General features: G+C 28.8%; 1 protein-coding gene across 1 annotated transcript; it reads right to left on the bottom strand.

The window, feature by feature from the left end:
- Positions 1-2,259: 2,259 nt before the first annotated feature.
- Positions 2,260-25,338, bottom strand: LOC108560630 (ABC transporter G family member 2-like). The gene is made up of 20 exons (XM_017918262.1): positions 24,676-25,338; positions 20,012-20,129; positions 18,763-18,955; positions 18,554-18,699; positions 16,858-17,096; positions 16,697-16,801; positions 16,498-16,640; positions 15,990-16,158; positions 15,828-15,928; positions 15,615-15,767; positions 15,216-15,557; positions 10,179-10,422; positions 5,976-6,093; positions 5,006-5,341; positions 4,707-4,945; positions 4,507-4,638; positions 4,093-4,443; positions 3,937-4,037; positions 3,268-3,423; positions 2,260-2,852 (listed from the first exon to the last, which is right to left on the bottom strand). The coding sequence occupies exons 1-20, from the start codon at positions 24,962-24,964 to the stop codon at positions 2,508-2,510; spliced, it is 4,020 nt and encodes a 1,339-aa protein (XP_017773751.1). The 5' UTR covers positions 24,965-25,338; the 3' UTR covers positions 2,260-2,507.
- Between the last annotated feature and the right edge of the window lie 725 nt (positions 25,339-26,063).

Genomic DNA, 26,063 nt, shown 5'->3' with positions numbered 1-26,063 from the left:
GTTCTATCAATTCACATTTTATTTATTTTTTATTCAAAAATAAATTGTGCAATTTCTAATTGCAAATGATTTGTAAATGAATTTCTATTTTATTTTCCATTAAGAAATTAATAATTCGACGAATGGAAAGAGAAACATTGTTGTTAGTCATGAGAAACGTCAACAACCTAAACCGAAAGAATGCAAACTAGGCTCCTTCGCAGCATGTCTCGTTTTATCTTTCGTTTGTTTTATCCACGGGAAAATACTGTATTCTTGATCTTTGGAAATTCCAATTCATCCTCCGGAGTTACACAATCTCTTGTTGCTTCTTTTGCTCAAGCTGATGGAAGTAAAATGTATACACAAAACTTAAAGAATTTCAATTATTTGTTTTAGCATTTCCCGCAACTCGATCTACATTGTATTTAGAGTAATGCAACATTTTGTATTCAACTGTTAATAGTGTCCTGGAAGTATTATAAAATATTTAATACTTAGATCGTGACTTTCGTGACATCACTGAATGCATTAAGTAAAATTGTCAAGGAACGTTATTTATTTAGAGTGATTTTCTTGCATTTTAAAATGTTATTCATTAGGAAAATACATCTATGATTAATTTACTTTAAATTGAATAACTTATGTTCAATTTGCAAGTCATCAAACTAATGGTTTTGTTCATAGTTCTCGAAATTGATACATTAAACTAATTTCTAAGTGCATAGTAAATTAACGATCTCAAATTACTTAATTACTTAATCACATAAAAAAATGAATAAGTTAATAAAAAAAACTTAATAAGCAAAATATATGATATTGAGTTTATATAATAATTTTTTAAAAAAAAATGTAATGTAAACTAAATATCAATAATTACTATTTTATAAATTTAAGTTCAAGGTTAATAACTATATTTTGGCTCTAGCAATCAATTCTTTTGCAATAAATTAATTATGTTAATTAAATTAATTAAAATAGTAGACAAAACTGCAGCAGGTTGCATATTAAACACACAGTTTTTAGTGTAAACAATGGAAAATCACAGAGGTCAAGTCATAAGGAATATGTTTTTAAAGAGATCTGATTTTAATGAGGGATTATTCTTGTAGAAATGTACTAAAATAGATATGTAAGATAACGTTAAAAATGGTTGCAAACCATAAAAGACATGATCCCAAACTGAAAACAACAATAAGTGGAAAGAATGATGACTCCTTTATCCATAATTGGAGTTCAAACTTTGTAAGAGATATAATAAAAAAAAACAAGTATTAATAAAATTTCCAAATATAATTCTGATATACGTGTATAATTGAAATTAATTAATTAATCATTAATTAATAAATAACAAATTAGCTTAAACAATGTATTTATTTGTTATCTGTGTATTTTGAAATTCGAATGAAATTTTTATTATGTGTGTATAATTTGGTTAAATGAATATTATTATCAATTATATAATAAATTAGATAATACAATCTTTAATATGTTTTTGTAATTACGTATTTTATTATGTATTGTGTAATATCTGCAATAAAGAAAGTTATTGTTAGTCGTGACAATTGGAAAAACGCATGTAACAACATATGGAAATCATGAAATTTTTATTCGCTTATTTCATGTTCATTTTTTCTATTTGAATAAATAAGTTATTTTCTTAACTAATCATTAAGTTGATTTATAATATAATTGCAATAAAGCTGATGAGTATGTAGCTGTGAGGGCGTAACGCGTTATTCAAATTTGCTACTCCTTTGGCATCGCTGTATAAATAAAACATCTGCAGTATTTGCGTTTTAAAATACGGACAGTGCAAATTCACCGTAACCATCGGATGTAGTTGGATTGTGCATGTGTGCTAAGGTCGCTTCAATTGATTTTTTTAATTGAAAATTATTACGGTCTTCCGGTTTGCACGTCGCGCACTCGCGCAGAGCGATTCCGAATGATTCAGATCGTACATAATCATTTCAACAAAACAAAAATCGTATCATAGTTAAGTAATTTTCTATGAAAAATAATCCGATCTTGGGCTTTGGACGGTAGCATCGAAGCGTGGGATTTTGTTGTTAATTCAAATCACATTAATCATCAGTGACAAATTCAGATTGCGTTCGATACAAATTCCAGAATTTTAATTAGGATCAAATAAAACACTCCCCGTAACCATCGTATCCTCTTTATATCCTCTACATATCATTTATAGACGTACATATAAATATACTATAAAAATCTTAATAATATTATGTTTAATGTAAAATATATATTATATATGCATACAATGTTGTCTTGATTCAATAAAATCACATATGCTTTATTTTTCTCTTAATGTCTAATGGACACAGTCTTAATCACTAAGATATGTTACACAATTCTTTACGTTTTGAGCAGATGATAATTTGCAATGAACACGTGTTTCTTTATCAAATATAAAATATGGTATCCGTACTAATTTCCCGCGATAATATTTGATTAATACTAAGAAAAATATATTGTCTTAATGGTATTTAGGCGTTATCGTTTTATCACCTCTTCCTTCTAATTTGAACAAACAGTGCAAGGAAGGCCAAAATTCTCAGGAAAATTACTAAGCCTATTAAAAAGTATACTGAATGTGAGTACACCGCATTCTCCATGTCCATCTCGTCTAGGAACTTCTCTGGGTACACGAAGTGGCAGTAATCGGCGTTGCAAGGTATTTTGCCACGATCGTAACCGAACACCGATAACACGAGTCCTTCGAATCCGTATTTTAAGAACGATATGTGGAATACCCATTGCATGTACGGATGAGCATTGTTCAATTGGACGAAGAATCCAGAAAATATTGTGAATGGAAGAAAGCAGAATGGACCAAAGATCACACCATTCTGAAAACAAAATAATTTTATAATTTTCGATTATTTCAAAATTAATTTCATTAATAATTAAAAATAAACTCTTCATAATTTAAAATACAAAGTATATTAATTTATAATAAATAAGAATATTTTAAATTATGTTATTATTAGTGAAGATATTAATTTGAATTTTGTTTAATTTTTAAATATAAAAGAATTAAAAAGGTAAGGAATTAATATAGGCAACTTATTAAGCACGCGATAAACATAGGAATCACATGTGCAAGAGTAATTTGTATCTCGTCTTTCAGTTATAATTGTTATTTATATCCCATGTAAATTATGTTTGAATATAAATTTGGAACATTCATAGTTTCCATTAGATAATTACTATTAATATGTCCAAATTCATAAAAATACTGACTCTTAAAAAATATTTTCTTACCTTAACATCCATACATGCTCCAATAAATAAACCAAAACTTTGGGAAACTAAGGAAACTAATACACACATGACTAGAAATAGTAACATCCTAAAAGTTTCCACTGGTTGTGACGTCATATAATAAGTTATTAAAACGTAAATAAATGTTGATATCATCTGAAACAGAATAAACACGAGTTTAAAAATACATATCACTGAATTAATAATTATATACCATTTCTTATTGTTTGATATTTGCTATCTGTTTTTATATATATATTTAAATATTGTAAATAGTGCGTAATATGAAACATGTACTAAAATCTCGTGCAACAGAATTGTGGTGTTACTTGATGATTCAATTGTATGATAATTCTAATCTTCGTTTTGTTTTAAATGGAATTATTTTATTTAGGTTACATGTATAGTATTGAAATCATCTTTATAAATATAAATTTAACTTAATTATACTTTGGAACACTGGGGTTGTTTTCGTAGAATAACCAAAAAAAGTTCTTATGCTATTTTTAGATATCTCACACCTTTCTTTCATCTGCTTTCCGCTGCACATTTTTACTTCTTTTAGTACTTCTAATTTTAATTAAACTATTTCCGAACTTTGCGTGAGTATATTTTCCATAATTATCCGTCTTTCTAATGAATTTAATAATACATTGCAAAATAATTTACCTGAATTGGTATATCGGCTAATGTTATCGCTAAATAATAAGCCTTCAAAGAATACCATCGGTTGAAATGTTCTCTAATGATGATAGGCATTTCTGAAGGGACTAAGAGAAAAATAATGATAATATAAAGAAATTAGGTGATAGTTGTATAACTTACATGTTGTTGTGACACAGTTAAAAGCTGTTAACATTAAGAACATGACTGAGAAGAACATGTAATTGAAGTTGTTCAAGACGTTGAAGGCATCTTCGCCGATGCCGTAATAAAGTATTCCTATAAACAACGCTACAGCTGCATGAGTAGATATGCGGGAATATGTCAATGTCCTATCTCGACTTAGAATAAGAAACGTCCTCTTAAGTAATACGAAAAGTTGGTAAATGAAAGATGTTTCATAATTGGAATCGAAGCACGTCGTGCTCTTGCGTTCCTTAACCATGGTGAGCATTGGGAATGTTACTGGCGGCGCTTTCACCGGTGTCAAAAGTCCATTTTTCATCATCTTATCTGAACAGAAAGAAATAAGTGGTATTTTCTAAATGCAAAGTAATTAATTAATTAATTTTATACCTATATGTTCTATTGATTGAATTTGCAGGGTATCCCTTTGGGACTTCCTCCAATCGTTACAAAGTCCGTTCTGGGATTTACCCATCAGATGTTCAACGTGACATCCGTACTCCCCAGTTGCAACTTCAAGTACTGTTGGTTCATGAACGAGAAAATTAGTTTTATTAACATATTAAGTTTTAAAAAAAGATTTAACTTGCAATAATCAGCTGGGTTGTGGTATGAGGGACAATGTAATCCGGATTGATCTAAATACGGTATTAAACCTTTGATGGATCCTTGGTATATGCAGCTTCCATCGGCAATTGCGTAAAGATGATCGAACATTTCGAAAACCGTCGCACTCGGCTGATGAATTGTACAAACGACAGTTTTTCCTTCTTGCGCCAATTGCTTCAAAAGCATTATGCATTGTTTCGTCGTCGAACTGTCTAAGCCACTGCAAAAAGGTTAACATATAAAATGAGGTCGAGAAGTGAAGAAGAAGGAGTGTATGTACCTAGTTGGTTCATCGAAGAACATGACCTGAGGGTTTTTAAGTAATTCTAAAGCTATGGCAAGTCTTTTCCTCTGCCCTCCAGATAACGAGGACGTTCTCACTTTCCTGCTCTCCCACAGACCCATCGCCTCTAGAATTTCCTTCGTTCGCTTCTGCTTATCTTTGGGTGAAATTTCTGGATTAAGTTTAAGATTGGCTGCCACCAGCATGGCCTCCATCACAGTCAATAGTGGTTGTAGATTATCATCTTGCATTATGTAACAGGAGTTTTTCCTAAAGCTATTTTCTTCTCTCAATTCCTCGTTGACTAAGAGCGTTCCATCTACGCCGTTCGTTCTGGAATATTAAAGAAATTATTATGAAATTAGAATGCAAAACAAACATTCGCTGTACTTATTACGAGAAAGAGAGATAGAGAGAGATGGAATGAAATGTATTAGCAAAGCCAGTTTTAGCGGCTGCCGATGCAGTGGAAGTGGTTTGACCTGGCTTCGGGTGCGCGTGCACTCGCCATTCTCGGTGCAAGTGTACTTGAATGTAATCAATAGCATAGGAAGTTTGCATGCACCGACAGACTACACCAACGCACCTTTGTTAATATGTTAATTGATATTTCTCAGAACGAATGATAAAATAAACAATTAAAAATGTGTCAATCAAATAGTTCAAAACAAATCATGTTTATTGTTCATTTTCTAAGTTAATAATTAGATGCAATCAAAATTGCAGTCATTTCATTAGAAAAACAAAAATTATATTCTTTTTTAATTCAAACATTTACGTTTATTGTCCATGAATAAAATTATGAATCAATGTAATTGAATTCATAAACATGATGAAAACGATGGTCAATGTCTAATGTCTAATTGTAATTTAATTGCTTATTATTCTGCGTCTAGAAATATTGAAAAAAAAAACTATTTTTTCTTAGCTAAAATGTATACACATTGAAATATTAGTTTACACTTACGTATATCCAGCAAGTATGTTCATAAGTGTTGATTTCCCAGAGCCCGATGGACCCATTATGGCAGTTAATTCTCCGGCATAAAAATCTCCATTGATTTCATTAATTAATTTTCTTCTTCCTGAAACAATATTCATCCAATTAGAAAAAAACATGTTTTGAATAGTATTAGAAAATTAATCTTAATTACAAATCTACAACTACAAAATTTGAAAACATTAAATAAATACAAATTAAATTATAAATAATAGTTTTTTTAGTAGATCGCATATAAATTGTAATATTGTATTTGATATTACATTTACTTCGCACAATGTAATGGATTGAAACTAGTTTTTGTTATTGTTATGAAACTGATTAATGTGAAATGCATCACGAACTTTCTCGCAGTTGAAAGTAAAATACAAACGCATTCAGGAAAGATTTACAATAACTTTATTGAATTTCGCAGCTGGCGTTGCAGAAATTCCATGATCTTTTAACATTAACTTAATTCCCGGAAATTATTAGAAGTTTCTATTATTTGTTTTTTTTTTTTATTAATTGAATCGTGTTTATTGCAAATTTTCATTAGATTTTTTAATGGTTTAAACACATTTTGCGTAGATTTATGTAGATTAATTTAACATTACTATGAATATAAGCGTAATACTTTTAAATTATTGTATGTTGATTCTATTTATATGTTTCCTGTTTAATTATAACCTTTAGTGATTTGCAATTATAGTCTTATACAGTACAGATTAAATAAACAGCTTACTTGGCTTTTTTTTCAGTATTAATTCACTTAAGGAAGTAGAAGATACTTGATGGAAACAATGAGATATGGAAGTTGTAATTTAACGGCTTAAGCGGTAATTGATGTACAATTGTTAGATTAGTTGAAACTAATCGATATTAATGTGTTTTAATAAATGTAAGCCTGCGTGTAATTTAAATTATATTATGATTGCAATATATCTGTGGCCGGCAATTATGACCATTAAAGCTGTTAACATTTGACCTTAAATTATTGTCTTTCTTGTGTATGTAGGTCGTCGCACCATCATCAATCCTTACACATCACACACACAATTTATATAAACAAATATTACTTGCCTTTATATCAATTTATATTTCAATTACTCACAAAGCTAAGAAAGTTTAATATAAGTGATAATTAACTAGAAATGTGTATGTATTTAAAACAATGATTTGTTACGTAGCATTGGTTTCAATTTAAACGCAATATATACAATGAATCGCTTATTTAATGAATACACTCGTATAGACGATAGGAAGCAAAGGACATAGATTAATTGAGGAAAATAAATTAAAATTCAATGCCAACTTGTATTATGACGAGCGGCTTGAGTATATCAACTTAAATAGAAAGAAAGGATTTCAAAACCTCTACTAGCATTTAAAGCACATAAAGGAATTTGAATTCAGTGTGCATTCAATAGCAGTTGCCGCCGGGTTAAGGACATGTTTGTTGATTGAATTTGTAGACGAGTGTGTATCTTGATGCAGAAAACTGCGAATGGAGTTCGGCTCTTTTTAAAACCCACAGTTTTCGTCTACTCAATTGATGACGACTCAGACCATACATTTAATAATAATTACTTCCAAATGATTGTCTCAATTGATAGTTCAATGATCTAAAGCCTAGTGGATATTTCATTTCGTGCATAATCACAAAAAACTTGTTTCTAGTTTACTGATTGCAAATCACTTTATTGGGATTCCGAGTTTTCTATTCTAATTTACCTTTATTATCATATTTTACGTTTTACTATGATATATATTCATTGAAGTATTTCAAAATTTTTATATAATAGTTTTATATATTTTTAATGTACAGGTATTCTATTATATAGGATTAAATGATATTGAGATAAAGATAACTTTTACATGGCAACAAAATATGAGGTTTGAAATCAATGATTAATAATTATAATAATAATAGTTAACTATTGTATTATCTCTTTTTGTATTGGTTATCTATGTAATATTATGAAATTATCAAATATTGACTACATTCTGTGTAACTTTATTGTATACTAAATATAAATGTACTGAAGTTATTTGATTAAAAGCAGTGGACGTTGAAGTATTAGGAAATATATGAATTGTTTAATAGGAGAAACGTTTCATGAAAAGCTTTGTGAAACAGCAATTTACTCCTTCGGCCGCCGCTCGTGATTGAAATAAAAAGTCTTTATCCTACATAAAGCCTACTGAAAAAATTAGCATGTTCCGCTCTATCCAGGCAATAAATAAAGTTTCATGAATGGTATTTCTAACTAGGTTAAGAAGAGGCTTGGTGCGACTGATTTACCCATAATAAGAACCTCAATTATTTAATAACAAGTGAACAAAAAAAAATCTGAAACATGATATACAGAGAGCATTGCTGCATTATTTAAAATTCGATTACTCAACTCAACTTGTTTTCACCAAGATTTATAATAAATATGTTTCGTAATTGTTCGTACAAAAAAATGAGAGATGAAACTCCGACGTTTCTAGTATTCGATGGCCAAGCGTAATTGGATTATTATTATTATAAGCTTGGACCGGTTTTGGTTTCTTCTGGACCTGCGTGAAACTCTGGAATGAAGTTCAATGCTGAATGTTGGCATGACGCATGGTCTTTGTTTGGTTCAACAACACGTGTGGCTCGGTTTACTCAACGAAGAGCAGATAAATTTTATCGTCGAGGACAAAGAGATGAAAGCGAACAGCTGATTCTGTTTACTGCTTCTGAGGATGGAATTCAAGTCCAACAGCAAAAAATTTAAAGTTTCACTACTAATGTGTGTATGTGCTGTAACTGATTATATGAAGTGATTAAATACTAGATTTTGGTTCAATATTTATTATTTATTTCTAATAGATAACATCTATATAGTTATTTGCTTTTGTTCAATGCTAATTTTGAACTTGATATTTTCTAAATCAATGGGATTATTTCTCTGATAAGGTCTGTGACCAGGTGCGGGCAAGTTGATAAGAATTTGCGTATTGTGTAGATGACACGAGATTAGAGTCATTTCGATCTGCGATAATGTCCTGTCTAGAAACAGATTGACTCAAAAAAACAGATAATACGAAAATCACGTAAGCCATGGTCAATATTTGAGGACTTTAAACTCTGCTTCTGCACATCAAACAAACCATCGATAATTGTATATTTACACTGATCCTACTAAAAGCAAAATTATCCTCAGATTTCTGTAGAGAAAAACAAAACGTATTTATGCACACATCAATGGGAACTATTGGCTTTATCTTTATTAAAGAGGTTACTGTTATTTATAGGCCTTCACTGATTATATATTTTTTTAATTGGTATTAATGTCATCTAGATAATCATTGTTCTGTACATCTTAAAGTACCAAGCACTTGTGTACTTTGATCATTTTATTTCCTCCTCGAACCAAAAAATAAATCGCAATCAAATTTTATTTATGATTAAAACTTACAAGAAACCTCAGATATAAACTGAAAATAAATGAACTATTCCAAATTATATAAAGGATAATATAAAGAATTTATATCTTTTGTTTAAAATAATAAATTATTTCGAAGCTCTTGCCATATCATATTATATCAATGCAAGAGATTTTTTATGGAATTTAACAAGAAAAATAAATTTATTTATGTTTACAATCTCATTTCAATCAGTTTTTGTAATAAATATAAATTATATGATAAGGTATTAAATTGTTGATTTCATGTATTTTAATATTGTAAATATTTTTAAAATACTCATAAAGTGTCCTTTGTTTATTAATAATGGATATTAATAAATACAATATGATTAACATTTCATGCAAAGTTTTTATAAATTATAAATTGTTTCGCTGAAATATATGTATTACCTTCTTATTCATAATTTATAGTCAACTATAGTATAGAGTAAAGTAGACATCAACATGGTTTTTTAACATATGACTAAGAAGTTAATTTGATATTAGAAAGCAATAAATATATTGGAAAATGTAAGCGCGAACATCGACGATTCAAATTTAAACTTGAGTTTAATTTACTTGTAAAGTTCAAGTAATATGCTTAAGGTGTTCTTAAATTAATAATATATTTATAGATTTCTATTGATAATTCTAAATTTCAAATAAATGTTTAAGTGAGTGAATGACAATTTGAATGTCAAGTTGACATTCGATTTGAATTTCGTATATTTTCATTTTGGCATGTCCTTACGGTTTTTGAATAGTCCTTCTCGTACAGAGTACGTCAAATTCCTGAATCCAATGTGCACATCGTTGTCATTCTGTGCGGGTGTGAAACTTTTCCTCACTGAATCCTCGTGAATTGTAAGAAGTTCGAGTTTTAGAGAGTCTGGCCTTTTTGCCAAATTTTTGATGCGCGGCACAGCCGCCTTAGACGAGGAGCCCGCATCCATGTTTTGGATGGATACAACGTTCACTGTCCGCGCTCTCTGCGACTACTGAGAATCCTAGTCGAGCGCTCCGTATTTGAAACTCCCCTACTTGCCGCCGTTTTTAATATTGTCTCTCGCACGCACTACATCATCCAACTTCAAACCAAGTTTTGCTCCAATTTTCCGCAATTTCCTGAAACAACAAAATAATTGCATATGTAATTATTAAAATGTGAAGGCATAACATTATTATAAACATATCCTCAATAAAACTCAAATACTTTGGTTACAACAAGCAGTCTCTACTAAATGACACCAGTCAAGAATTAGCGACCGACGCGTACCGGTCTCCAAACTTTGTTTCTTACACTTTTGTATTGCTGTATGTGATATTACTTTTTTGTTTTCAACACCACAATTAAGAGAAATGATCCTGACTTTGTATGTGTGTGTTTTTTGTGAATTTTATTCATGTACCAAAAAAAAATTAATGGTTGTCTACCATTACCATATTATATAATTCAGATTTTTAAGTAATAATAATATTTATTTTATAAATAGCATATCTTCTTCATACTATAAATGCATATAATTATCATAATTGTTTTTCTGACGCTCATACTTAATATTTAAGTTTAATCATCATGAAAAACAAAACTCATCAAATAAACAAAAATATACTTGATATTTTTTATTTTTTTTTTAATATAATTATAAAAAGTACTATTTATACAAATTAAACAACAGGAAAAGAAAATTTGAAATGGATACAACAAAATTCAGTTATTTTGAAATTGCAATTAATGAATTCTACATTGTTTGTTGTTTTCGTTAACAAATGTAGCCGTTTGTCCTTGATTTATTCAATTAAAGTTTTTTTAAATTTTCAATTTATCAAAGAAAATTATTCCTTGGAAAATATAAAATTAATCTGTATTACTTGATATCATGTAATATAATTTTCTTAGGTGATGTAAGTAAGTTTATTTCATAATATTAAATCAAGTAAAATAATATCATTGGCAAAAAACGTATTTTTTTTTATTTATTCTTAATAATTAACATAATTATTTGACTGTTATAAAATAGATGAAAAAATTGTAAATCAATTATTCAACTTTTTAAAAAAAATAATTATACATTAAACAAGTTTTGATTTCTTGAAGTAAATATTATTCAGTTTCAACATGTGCTAATTATATATATTTTTCCTATAAATGAGGTTTTAATTTACGTTGATAAATTGTACTAAATTAAGTAATTAAATGAAATATGCATATCATTAAAATCAAGTAAATTTATTGCATATAATTGAATAATTAAATAAAATGAAAATTAAGATTCAAATTCACTTAACTTTGAAACTAATATAGAAGTTCTTCTATTTTTTTTATATAATTGCTATGAAATCCAAGATATTTTTATAAAATTTCTGATGAATGAATAAGTTAAGTTATAACGACGGACTATGAGAAGAGAAGTCGCGCATTGTGCGCCTGTTATATCATTTTTAAAACATGTGTACACATATTATGTGTATTTTTGAATGTGATTTGTGATTTATAAATATGTGGAAAATTACGATTTCGCTAATATTCGTATTCAATAGATAAATATATTTTTCAGTCTGAATTCTAAAAATTAAAACAGAACTTTGAATCATTGATTTACGTATTATTGCATATTAAATTAATTAAAAACTAAACAAGTTCTAATTTACATAAAAAAAAGTACGTCACAGAACAAATAACATACATCATTATAAATGAGTTAATAATTATCGTAATTAGAGTAATTTTTTTATACATATATTAATAAAATATTTACATATGATATATAAGATATTCAAAAAAAAACTATTATTCTTACTGGTGTTTATATGTATCAAAAGGCAAAAATGGGGACAAAGTCCAATGAAAAGGGAGTACATAATTTATAGAGAAAGATGATTTTGGATTATATGGAAATGAAGAATGTATTTTCTTGTAATATTAACAAATTTTTCAGACGAATATCTTAAGAAATACATAATTATTATATAATTATTTGGTGATTATTTTTACTAAGGTTGTAAACAAGTATATGAAAAGTTACCTTTAAAATAAACTTTGTTTCTCCAGATACGTCCAAAAACTTTAAATAGAATTTACAGAAACACTCCGTGCGATGTGGACTACGACACTTTAGTTCATTTCACCGCATTGTTTCAGTGTTGTGATAATTCAATGATAATCGCTATGTGATAACATGATTTCATTTTTCGTGCAGTAGGCAACACAATGGCTTTGTTCAAGTACTATTATCTCTCCCATTTACACAGTGGCTTCTGCATCAACCAATCCACGAAGACTACTGCTGCACGAAACGCTCGTTCGAATATTACACAAATATTTTTGAATGAAATCCATGCGACTCCACGAGACTTTCTACTTTTTTTTATTTTTCACATTTCGTATGTGAATCATTCACTTGCAACAGTGTACCGAGTTATCAGTGAGAAAAAAAATCCAATCATAGAAACACAATTCATTATCAGATCAATTGTTGAGGTCGCAATGGAAGGTTCAAAAGTCGGACTTAATTTATAAGCGTGGGAGAGGAGCATTTCATTATAACAACTTGTGTATAAATAATTGTAAAAAACGAAAACAGAAAATTTAGACATTTTATTTATATATATGATATTAAGTTATTGCAAAAACCAATTGTATATTTCATTATAACTGTATATTAAAAAATAATATACTTTATATTGAAGAGATTTGAATTTTTTTACAATTTGATATCATCTTATCGAAATATATTACAAAACTCGCGCCCAATATTTTCCATTAATTTCATTGTTTGATTTAATTATTAGTATATTTTAGAACAAATTTATATTTATAATATTATTAGAAAACGTTTATAAAGCTGTAAAGAACAAGTATTGAAATTATTCTTTAGTAATAGAAATTTCCATTGTAATAGGATTAGTAACTAATGTATGACACATTGTTATATTACTTTCTTGGAACATTATTTCCCAGTTGCGTGGTTTCTCCACTCAGAAGATGACCTGAAATTGACCTAACTATCAACGAATCTGACACATTCTTTTGGAATCTATTTTTTAGAACACTATAATCTTAAGCTATGATACAACTTGTAAAAAATGCATTTAATTTATATAACTTAAGTTGTTGGAATTATTCTTTAGCATCTACAATTTTCTATATGCTTTTGTTGCTACATTGGAGTTTTGTTGTATAACTAAATAACTTAATTATCGAAGAATATTTACTTGTTTTACACGTAACTTAATATAATAAAATTACTAATGGAATTTTAATAGTTATAGTGGAATAAATGAATTTCCAAATTAATATATTTTTAATGTGAAAGAAAATATACGTATATTATTTAAATAAGCGTATGAAACGTATGCAACCAGACTTACTTTGACGTTGCTAATAATGCTTTTGTATTTAAAATATTTTGAACACAATATTTGGAAGACATTTATAAATATATACGACTTACGAAATTGTAATTATTTCAAAATATACTTATAATGTACCACATTTTATCATGGTTTTTACTTTAATATATGTTAAATTCCGTATTACTGACTTGCAAAAATTTCAAAAAATAGATTAAAATATACAAAATACTTACCTACAAATACTTTTCAATGTAGATATCACAATAATTGCAATAAATGCAACAAAACAGATAGTACATCTTCCAAAAAATAATATATTTTATTAAAGAATTTTTCAATTTTTCTTTGGACCGTTAATTTTTTTGATATCTCCTTGTAACAAGTTAGAGCTTTTAGAATTTTGTTCGTAAGTCCGGGAGTTATTAAATCGGGGAATACATATATCTTAATGTTACTCTGCAATTAATGTTACTAATGGAATAATTATCTTGTATATTTTGTATTGTTATAACTTCATTAATCTGTTATATGACAGTTTAAGTATAACTTCCAATTGAAGAGATTTATGTTTCTAAAATCAAATAAATATGTAATTTTTAACACGATTTTCTACAAGTTTATTTGAATGCCACTGTAGTATAACATTATTAATTAATAGTTGGTTAAGTCATCATTAGTACTATATAATCTGCTTAGCTAAATCATATTGTCTGGTTTAATATTGGTAGAACAAAATGTGTATATTTTCTAAGTAGCAATAGCATATTTACTTTACCATGTTAATTTTTTTTTATTTCGGAAACTTATTATTCCACTGCTGAATAATTATGGAAGTGAAGTTGAAAGAAAATATGATGTTTTGTTATCAACAAGATAACTGAAATGTATAAAAATTAAACATCAATCAGTTTTAGAAGAAAGTATAACTATAAATCGTACTGCGTGCTTAAATACGCAAATGGAAATAATGAATAGATAATGACCATTGCACAGCCGCAGTAAACACTCGCGAATTCTTGAAAAATCCATATAAATCATGAGTAAGTTAATAAACATGATCTATTTGAACTTTGAACCCCGGATATTTTGTTGATTAATTCGATTAATATGAATTATGTATTACTTATAATTGTGGGATTCGAAAGAATGCAGACTGATATTAACATTTATATTTTGTTTTATTAGACAACTTTATCAGTTGTATAGAAATATTAATACATATTTTATAAACTAGATATTAAATATCTTCCTATAATATACACACATTTTCTTTGGTACGTTAAGTAAAAAAATAGATTTTCAACAAAAAAAAAATATCTTCAATAAAGTAGTTGAAGTCCTACTGGCTTATAAACATATAATATTATAACTGAATCAATACTCTCAATAATTAAAATAAAAAATAAATTAAGTTACTGCATATGTAGATTTAACGCTTATTCAATTTTATCCAAATGGTGACATACGTTGAAGCGTGCATTACGAATGTGATCAACACAATTATAGACATGTTCGTCCACAGGTTAATGTCGACAACGTCCATTTCTCTTAAGAATTTCGTTGGATCTTGGTAATGGCAGTAGAGATCTTCATCTGGACAAAAAAGCTCTTTTCTGGGTAGACCGTAAATGGCATAAGTGAGTCCATGAAAACCAGCTCGAAAATAACTCAGATGGTAGAGCCATCTAAACAGTACTGGTGTATCTACGTAACGAATACAAAATCCGAATACAGAGAATAAGCACGCTAAGACCGGCCCAACGAATACTGCAATCTAAAAATAACGTTCGAATGTTAAATATTATCGTTTCCATCTATGTTTGAAGCTTACGGATATTGGAGTTGTGGATCCAATGAAGTATCCCCATGATTGCGCGCACAGCGTTCCTAGCGTGCAAAAGATTATAAAGAAATACAATCTTTCATCGACAAGTTGTCCAGTCAGCCAATACGTTATGGCAACGTAAACCCAAGTGCATGCAATCTGCAAATAAATTCAAATGTAATTTATATTTGGCTTCTAGATATATTCTTAAATTCTTACTTGGAACGGTATTTCTATTAATAACATGGATAACAGATATGGCGTTAGTTTGAACCACCGATTGAAATGTTCTCGACATAGCACTTTCATCTCAAGTGGAACTAAAATAGAAGAAATTTAATAAATAACCTTAACTAAATAAAATATTAAAATCAAACTTACATGATATGGTAACAGACATTTGACCAGTATAAACAACCAATAATAAAGACCCATACAAATATACGTAATTGGCTAATATCGTATTAGCATTGAAACCAACGTCTTTGTATAAATATCCGAACAAGAAGGCTATTAGTACATGGGACATAAATCGATTCATCATAACCATCTAAAAAATTCATATATTAATCAGTAAACATTAATTCTGTGCAAATGTCAATGGTTTTAGATGCAGTAGCTGTTGAAAATATTGTAAATATTTACATCTGCATATCTACATCTTCGCATATTTCAAATACAAAAATATGTCATTGACGTCGAGAATTTCTAGCAAATATTAAAGGTAACCCTATTACATTGCACAAACATCACTTGTGTCACTCTAGTCAGACAGAATTGAAAATCATTTAATAGATAGTAAACATTGCCAAATAGAATTGAAGGTTGCAATGCAACTAAATGAAAAAAAATTGCATTTCACCGGACCTTGAACGTATGTATTACTTACATATTGCCTTTTCGCTATCATCAGATTTCTCTTGTACAGAAGTAAAAATTGCATAAGGCTGTTCGCAGGTTTCGGTGTAGTATAATGCACTATCTCCTCGATACTCCGTGTCATCAATTTTGAACTTGACAACATTTCTTTTTCTGCAATTAAACACATAAATTACCAATTTGATTTAGGATAAAAATTAACTATTTACCTTTATCGTTCAAGTTTCTCACTTCTGGACGTTGTATATTTTCATTAGCTAATTTTACTAACATCTTAACATCGGTTCCGTATTCACCAATTGCAACTTCCATTACTGAAATTCCAAAAGACTTTAAGAATGTTGAACACGTTATAGTGTTTTTAACGTACAGAAATCTGCCGGGTTGTGGAACGATGGGCATTGAAGTCCAGCTTTGGATAAGTGTGGCAAGAGTTGTTTGATTGTTCCATCGTAGATACGTTTTCCTTCCGCGAGGACATACAAATGGTCGAACATTTCGAATAGTAAAGCCGAAGGTTGGTGGATAGTGCAAATGACCGTCCTTCCTTCTTGCGCCAGTTTTTTTAATAATGCTATGCATTGACTACATGATAAACTATCCAAACCACTGCAAATAAAAGTATTACAACATTAAATAAAGAGTCAATTTAGATAAAATTTTTATTTAAGAAAATTATAACTGGTGACCTGGGTCAACGGGTCATCGGTTATTATTTTTTTCAAACTTATCAAAAAATAACAAAAAAATAATATATTAATATTTATTAGTTGCTTATTTTCTCTTTTCTTGAAAACTTTCAATTTGCTACGCTCTATAATCTATAATCAATGTAACTGTACTTTTAGGAAAGATTAAAGATTAATTAGAATGCAATCTTATAGAGGTCAATGTCAATATTAAGCACACTTTGGACCGGTTTTTTATTATAATTTATTCAAAAGCAATTGATGTCATTTTTCGAAAAATATTAATTACATTAAATAAATCAAAAATTTGTCTCTAAATAAATGTTACTATATTTAATTATTTTAAAAATAATGTTTGTTACGTGTTGATAATAAAAGATCGTCTAGCAAATTGTGACATACATTTGATGTATAGAAACTAAATTATACAGGAAGCACAGATAAAAAAAGAAATGCACATAGAGCGAATCTAGGCACAATTATTATATAACAAAAATGATAAGAAACGTGAAAATACAGATAAAAAAGAACGTTTATGTAATAATAACTGAAATTAGAATGTTGAGCAAATTAAATCAAACTTACAGCAATGCTTTCAATGAACTTTGTTTTATGATCACTATAAAATTGATTTTTAGTTTATTAGTTTTTTTATTATTAAATATATGGTCAACTAAATAAAATATGTTTACCAATATAAATTCCATTTATTGAAATGATTATGATTTTAAAATGTTATTTTACAAACAGGTTTCGTATTATTGAGTGTTAACGAACTTATTGACTTATTTTCTCTATGAATGAATGAAAAAAATACGTATGTGAATGAATGAAGAAACAAATTTGTTTACCAATACCAAACTTTGGTAATTAATGCCAAAGTAAAAAATATAATAAACGTATTTTGCATGCATTAAACTACTTAAATGAATATTATCAATATATTTAAATGAATATCATATCAGTTTTATTAGATGTCTTTTTATTTGTTCCAAAATGGTAAACGTTTCTGATCATCCACTCAATTGCTATCAATAATATGCCTTGCTTAACTTCATTAAATCTTGAATAAATGGTACTTGGTTTATAAATAATCAAATTGATTACTTAATTATGTTTGAGCTATTAATTTGTAACGATAAAATTAATTATGTTGTCTTAATAAAAGTTATGTATTGTAATTAACTAATACTACATTTATAGCAGATATTGCGTAAATAACGCACTATAATAAACAAAAGTGACATTTAATTAGATACGTTGTTCGGGTCAGGTTTATTTATGTTTGCATTATGATTACGGAAGGTCACTTTTAGAATTTAGTTTCCTCTACAAACCTGTTATCAAGTAATGAGGAAATACACCAATAATACTTACGTTGTTGGCTCATCCAGGAACAGTATAGGCGGATTGCTGAGCAATTCTAACGCTATGGCAAGACGTTTCCGTTGACCACCGGATAAGCGCGATGTCAACGTGCTGTGGCACCTCTCGAGACCCAAAATCTCTAGAAGTTCTTCGACCTGTCGAAAGCAAAATGCGCAATCATCGCACACATTTGTTCAGAGGAATTGTATAATATTTACCTGCTGCAGCTTGTACTCCGCGCTAACGCTGTAACCTAATTTAAGATCGGCTGCGAGCATCATGTTCTCGATCACAGTTAAAGACAGTCTCAACTCCTCATCTTGCGGAATGTATGCCACCAGCTTCTTGAATCTCGGACTTCCGTCGCGAATCTCGTCATTATACATTACGTTCCCATGGAAACCGCGTGTGCTGTAAATGAAAATACCGGTAAATGCATCAAAAACACCGTAATAACTATAGTCAAAATTGCACGTGTATAGGATAACCATCTCTTTGTAATTAGAAAAAAAAAATACATTGATACAAATCACTGATATTTGAAGCAATCATCAGTAACATCGTATCTATCGAATATTAATAAAATGAACTGAAATGGAATTGTATAACTAATTATTCCAAAGTAAAAACAAATTGACATAGAACCATACTGTGATAATAAATTAAATAATTTATTATCACAGTATGGTTCTAAGAAGTACACAGATAAATTACGTAGTGCAAACATGTAAAAACATCTTTAAGATTACTTCAAGAAACATCGTTTTGCTGAAGGTTACATAGATGCTATGACATTTTGTAATTAATCGATGAAAGTACTGACTTGGTAACACTTACAATGTATTATTATGTTACACGTATACAAGCTGCTAAGTGTTTGTGTCACGAACAGCTCAATAATTCAGGATTAGGTAATTAGACTTCCGTGATTTTCAATAATATTCTGTTTTTGCATTTACATTAGTTTCTTATATTTACTTTCAATTATCTTTTCTTTTTTTTAAATACAATTTTTATATGAAATACATAAGACAATATATGCCAATTTTTTTACATAAAGATGAGTTTTATGGTTCAAATAGTACGGTCATATTTAAATAATTATTAAGGCTATTGATAAGTTGTCAATAATAAGTATATTATTTGATCTTTCATTATCATAATTAAAAGTAATAAACTCGATTTATAAGATCAGTTGACTTTTATTTAATGTCGTTAACCTGTTAGAATGACTCTATAACAAATTTAAATTGATCACCTCGCTTCCAATACGTACACTTTGACAAATAAAATAAAAGCAATATACTTGGGAAATATTAATATTTTATCAACGGAATATTTTAAATCGATAAATACATGCAAATTCTAAAATTATTCGATGTTTTTAGATATAAATAACAAAATATTCTATAAATATATGCACATCACATACGTTAATCGTTTCGTCAACTACTAGTGAATACTTACATGTAACCGGCTAATCCATTGAGAAGTGTACTTTTTCCGGCTCCGGATGGTCCCATGATGACAGTCAATTCTCCTGATTTGAATTCACCAGAAACGCCGTGCAGAATTTGCTTACTTTCTGAAACGCAACATCGTTTAATTGAAACTCGCACAATGAAGTTACATAAGACTCATTAATTTCTAGCCACGACTACATCTCTAATTGCTGCCGTCAATCGAAAAAAAATCTTCGACGTGAGGCGGAAATAATGAGTCGAGAACACTTTAAACTACGTTTGCATAATAACGCTGAAATGTCTATGATGTGAAAGAATCATTGTTCAATTTAACTTTTCGTTTTTTTTTTAAATAACAATTTATTTATGCATAAGCACTCTCGTATAAAATATGAATACTGGTTTAATACAATGGAAAATCAAAACCTAAATATTTTGGAGGATGCTTCAAATATTCAGAATATAATAGAAGTGTTGCATTTCGAACGCAATCATCAATATCGACCCATTGTTGGAAGCAATGACTAAGTTCATTAGCGTAGATGTAATAAGTGGACAAAGAATTGTTGATTTGATGTGAGTCACATTAATGTTGCATTTTTGTATATTATTATGCATGTTTATAAACAATATTTTGGACTTGAAACTTTCATATAATAACGAGTCAAAAACATTTATAATAAATGATTTATTTAGTAAAATTACAGTTTAATAATTTTACATAAATCCAATGCTTTTAAAAGTGCTTTTAAAAGTGATTCAATGACGGCACATGGCTGTAATTAATGGTTTAATCGCAGATATGAGAGCATGAAATGTGTGGCTGTAGATAAAAAAATATGACTAATAAGTTTAAATGCGAACTACATGTTGTTGCATATGATAACTGCATTTATTTTCCTTATACAATATTTGTTAACGAAAACAAAACGTAGCAGTTTTCAATACATTTTTATAAATCTGTTATTTTGTTAATTATGATTATTTAAGAAAAAAAACAGTATTTAGTAACTACTATGATTGCTAACAATATGCTAATAATAATTTAAATATATGTCATTAGAATAACCAGTTTATCAAATTTAAATAAATACTGTTAAAACTAATTTAATCTATAAAATGAGATAAAAATAGCAAAGCGACAAAAAATATATGTAAAATTTATTATTTTTTTAATTAAATCATTTAGCTCGGATCATTAAAAACAACACTTTAGGTTGCAAAACTTCGGTTTCAAATATTATTAATAACAACGGTAGTTGCACAATTTCAAGAATTTTGGCTAAATTAATGGGTTAAGATACTGATCTAGTAGTTATTTCTGTAATCGTTTATAACATGTCAATGATCAAAAATTTTCTTTCAACATACATTGAGGTCGATTCAAACCGTAAATAAAAAAATAATATATTATGTAACCTAGTAATTATACATGGAATTTTAATCAATAACATCTATCTATTAATTTATTCTAAAACTAACATTATTTAAGTTATTTAGCAAATTTTATTTAATTACATTTTAAGTTTTGGTACGTTTTTTTATCGAAAATCCTTCAATTAATTAATGTTAAAGTATAGAAATGTCATTGCATAAGTGCAGTTACAAATCATAAAAAAAGATTATATCAGTACTTATAAGAGTCCAATAATCACAGATTATATACATTTTGATTATATTCTAAAAATAATATATATCATAAGCTTTAATTTTTTTATATAATGAATTTGCACAATCACACTAAAAAAATGAAATTAATTAATTGCAAAAGAGAACAAAAACGAGAGGATGTTTTATCGTGTTTTAGTAGAGGTGAAATGCAGGCCAAAGAAACGGCAACATGTTTTTGTTATGCAAATAGCCAGAGGTCACAATTTACGTGATACACAAAAGTGTTCATTTCGTTTTAAATATGTTTTTTTTCGACCATGTGCTGTTAGGAAATTTTGGGTTTCTACATTAAAGGAAAACCTTCGACAAGTTAACGTGCAATGTCAAAAATTCAAAATCAAATGCCTTAGTTTTAATTAAAAAATATACAGAAATATCTAAATGCAACAAAGATTATTAATACGTTTACTAAATTAAGTTTTCTGTTATTTAAAATTTACATATTATTTTTGTCTTTATTTACTTCATTTGTTAACTATGATTATATATGAACATAATATTTAGGGAGACAAACCTTCAAACACTTTTAGTACATAGTATGTGCCAAGGTTGACACTCACTTAAAATACAATATAATATTTAAATCACTTTAGAATACGCAATCTGTCGATATATTTGTTCCAAATTAGAATTCACATATTTTAATTATAAAAGCTGTCCTAAATATTGTAATATTTTATCAATGGATTAAGGTAATAATGATAATGTAATTTATTATCAGCAAAACCAATATTATTCAATTCTAAATAACAAACAACTTACGAAATTGTATTTTGTGAAAATATAAGAGAAGCAAAAAATAAATCGGTTTCCACTCACACTTAGATTTAGCGAAACCGCAAAACAAAACATTGTATTTCTCTATTTCGCCATTGGCTTTCCACCGTCAATTTGAATGCTTCGATTCACATCGTCAGATTTGGTCGTTGAACCAAACGTCCAATCTGCACATAATTGAAACCGATGAATGTAGTTGCGAAAAGCGGTTACGGTTGAAGCGTTCTTGGGCAAAATCCTTGACATTGAATGTGACTCACTCAGTTAGGTAAGTCGTAATGTGATCAAGACAATCAATATCGGATTTTCCGTTCCTGCTATTCAATAATTATTCCATCGAATTAATACATAATGCGCATCACGTCCACTTTTATGTAATTCTGGATTAAATTGCAAGAATTAACGCACGACATGAGACTGCAATTTTGTCAAACGCGTTAATAACAAAATTATTGTATGTACTATATTTGTTTTATTACTATAAACGCGATCCTTGTGCAATTTCATAACATCAAATGGCCTCTACCGATTTTAATTTCATAGAAATTTCGTTATCTATCACAGACAAAAAAAAAATGCAAACAAATGACCATCAACTGAAGAAAAAACAGAGCATTAAATTACAATTACATCCATGTAATGCGGAACGTAGTTTTGCTTTTGCAATTAGTCGGATTATTCGCATGGAAATGTATAAAAAAAAAAGGAAAGCATCTATTCGCATTCAAAGTTAACGGGACAAGGCTTTGTCTTGTCTAAAAAATACAAAATCGCGAACGAATACAGACGTTTCCTGCTAGATATAAAGACATTCAGGATGTGGAAAATGTAGAAAATTCTTCATTAAGTATTTTTTTTTATTTTTACACTGACCTTCGAAACCTCGATATTGAAATTATGAATATAATTTGCATGTAAACCTCTGATTCAATGATTATAGAATGTAAAAACTGTTTTTTCTGCTGCTGCAAATATCACGTCTAATTGTTGTGGATTGTGCAGCGTTAAATTAAAACAGCATTGAGAACGAATTAAAAGAGGGAACGTAGTTAACATGTTCGTCGCTACCATCCAGAAAACAATTCTACTGCTTTTTTTTGTTAAACAAATTTTTGGATTGATTCCAATACTAATTACATTTAAATTACCTCCAGATTGACATACACTGATGACCTTGAATTCTGTCATATTAAAAACACAATTCATAATAAAATATCGCAGTGCTTTACAATTATACTTGTATATTTGTAATGTCTTTATCATCGAGTTCGATTAGATTATCATATCTAGTATTTGAGCAAAATCTAAATTGTTACGCATAATATTTAAAGGTGTATCAGAACATCGACTACATGCAAGCAATACAGCTTAGATATATAATAGCTAACACGGTGTATCTCAGAAAAATAAATAAACTGTGTTTACTTAATTTCGTTACGGTCTGGCTACAATAACAAACTCAGTTTAAAATGTACAAAAATAAATTTATCACAGCAAGTAATGCATTCATTTTTAAAGAATTCAATAAATTTTATTAAGAATCAACAACAATAAAATTTATTTTAGAAATTAATAAAGTGAGTTTTGTTCAATTTTGTATATATAAGAAGATGCTCAACTTTAAATGTCAAATGACGTTCGTTAGTTATTACAGCTTCATTTGCCATCAGTATTTTATTGTCTGCAATATTTAACCAACAATTTATTGAATAATTGGATACTTTGTCATTTCATCTTTATAGCAAATAATTAAATTCTCATTAAACAAAGGATCTTTATTTATATATTTATTTTTAAATCTCGAATTAAAACTTTCTTTTCTGCGTAATTTATTCAAATAGATTCCTGAATCATCTTCTTTTTACTAGAAAGGATCTTGATTTTCATCAGTGATTAGAAACTTGATGACTTATTAAAAATTGTTATCTGAACGGATGTGCAATAAACTTTGAACAAAAGATATCTATCACCTTTTCAAGGTGCACTTTTTAATGCACGTCTTGTGAAATTTGGGTCGCAAATTGATCTGAATAGAATCGCGTAACCGTTTTCAAGGTTCACATTAAAGATCTATGCTAAATATTGCTGATTAATAGAAATAAAATATTATTTTGCAATGTCGGTGATATTAACCAAGGTCCTGGTTATTTGTTCTTCTATTGAACTAAATACGAAATATTGAAATTCTAGTCTAGATATAGAAGTATTTGAGTAGCTTACCTCTTTGTAGGGATTTGTTGAAGTTCCAAGACGTTGCTGTAAAGGTGACATCGTCAAATTTCAAATTGACAGGATCACGCTTCGGAAAGGTCTTGTTCAGTTTTTTATGCATCAAAATGTTGTTGTTGCTGGTGGACTGCTTGCGTTTAGGGGATATCACGAAATTGTTCATTGCCTCACAGATATTCACATCATCGTTTCCCGTCGAAGTGGAAGTCAGCGAATCGTTACTTTGGCAACAGTTCAAGGGACTGTTTGCCGTTTTATTTTTATCCTCCTTTGTAGCCATAGCTTCTGCTTCTTCCCTCGACTTATAAATAATTCCTCGTGAAAGAAAAAAAAGGAAAATAAACAGGAACGGCAAGATTTTTCCTCAGTTCATGTTGTTGTCATCACTGATTAAGGTTTACTCTGGGGAGGAAAACAATGGATCACTACTTTGTTAGATGGCTACGATGTTGTGTGTGGAGGCGTTCGTTAGACTGACGCGCTATGAATTTATATGTGAGGCCTTTAATAACGTAACATTGGCGGCAAATAACGAATGAATGAGTAGTGTATTTACTTGGTTGGGTTCTAGTTAAGACCGCGATGTGTTCACTACCCACTGTTTGGAGCTTGACTGACGGTCGCCGCTTCATACTAAACTTTTATATACCAAACACTGTTTATCACTACCAAATAGCAACGTTTTTTCATTAATTTACTGTTCAAGTATCAAATCAACTTCTCGCTTAAAATGTTTATCGATCCTTGCCTGGCATCCGTGAACACTTTATCACTTGTTTACAATTTCTTCTGTACCTTTTTAAATTGATGCAATTTAATTCACATTTTTTGTACGTTATTATCAGTTTAATTTGGTTGGGATTATATAGTCACTAACTGAACCCACTAGCAACAGGTCAATTTATTTACATTTTTTTGTTCAAATTCAAAAAGGCAATCTGAATTCAGCATTTTATTAAGGCAAACAAGTGAAAATTATCATTGAGTTCCAAGAGTGAGAGTAATGTGCAAGACCAACGCATCGAAACTTTTGCAGATCGGACATTACACAATCAATCATTTTGTAAAGTTGTTTTAATAAAAAAATAATTTTCAATCATAATTAATGTTGAAAAACGTGCCAAACTGTCGAATGCTTTTGTAATATCTAAAAATATTTCTCTGCAATAGCTTTTTTCTTCCAGTGATTGTCTGATCTTGCTGGCTAAAATTAGAAGAAAGTTTTTAGTTTTTTCTTTATATTGTTAAAATTAATATTTATTTGTATTATGTAATTTGAAAGGTTTCTAATGGGAAAATATTCCGCTGATTGTTATATTTTGTTACATTTTCAAAACTACTTACTCCTTGCCAGATTGTTGCAGATTGTAACTAATAAA

Source organism: Nicrophorus vespilloides, unplaced genomic scaffold (genome assembly GCF_001412225.1).
Source record: "Nicrophorus vespilloides isolate i.1.1-1 unplaced genomic scaffold, Nicve_v1.0, whole genome shotgun sequence".
In the NCBI taxonomy this organism is placed as follows: Eukaryota; Metazoa; Arthropoda; class Insecta; order Coleoptera; family Silphidae; genus Nicrophorus; species Nicrophorus vespilloides.
This window is presented reverse-complemented; position numbering and strand designations above follow the sequence as displayed.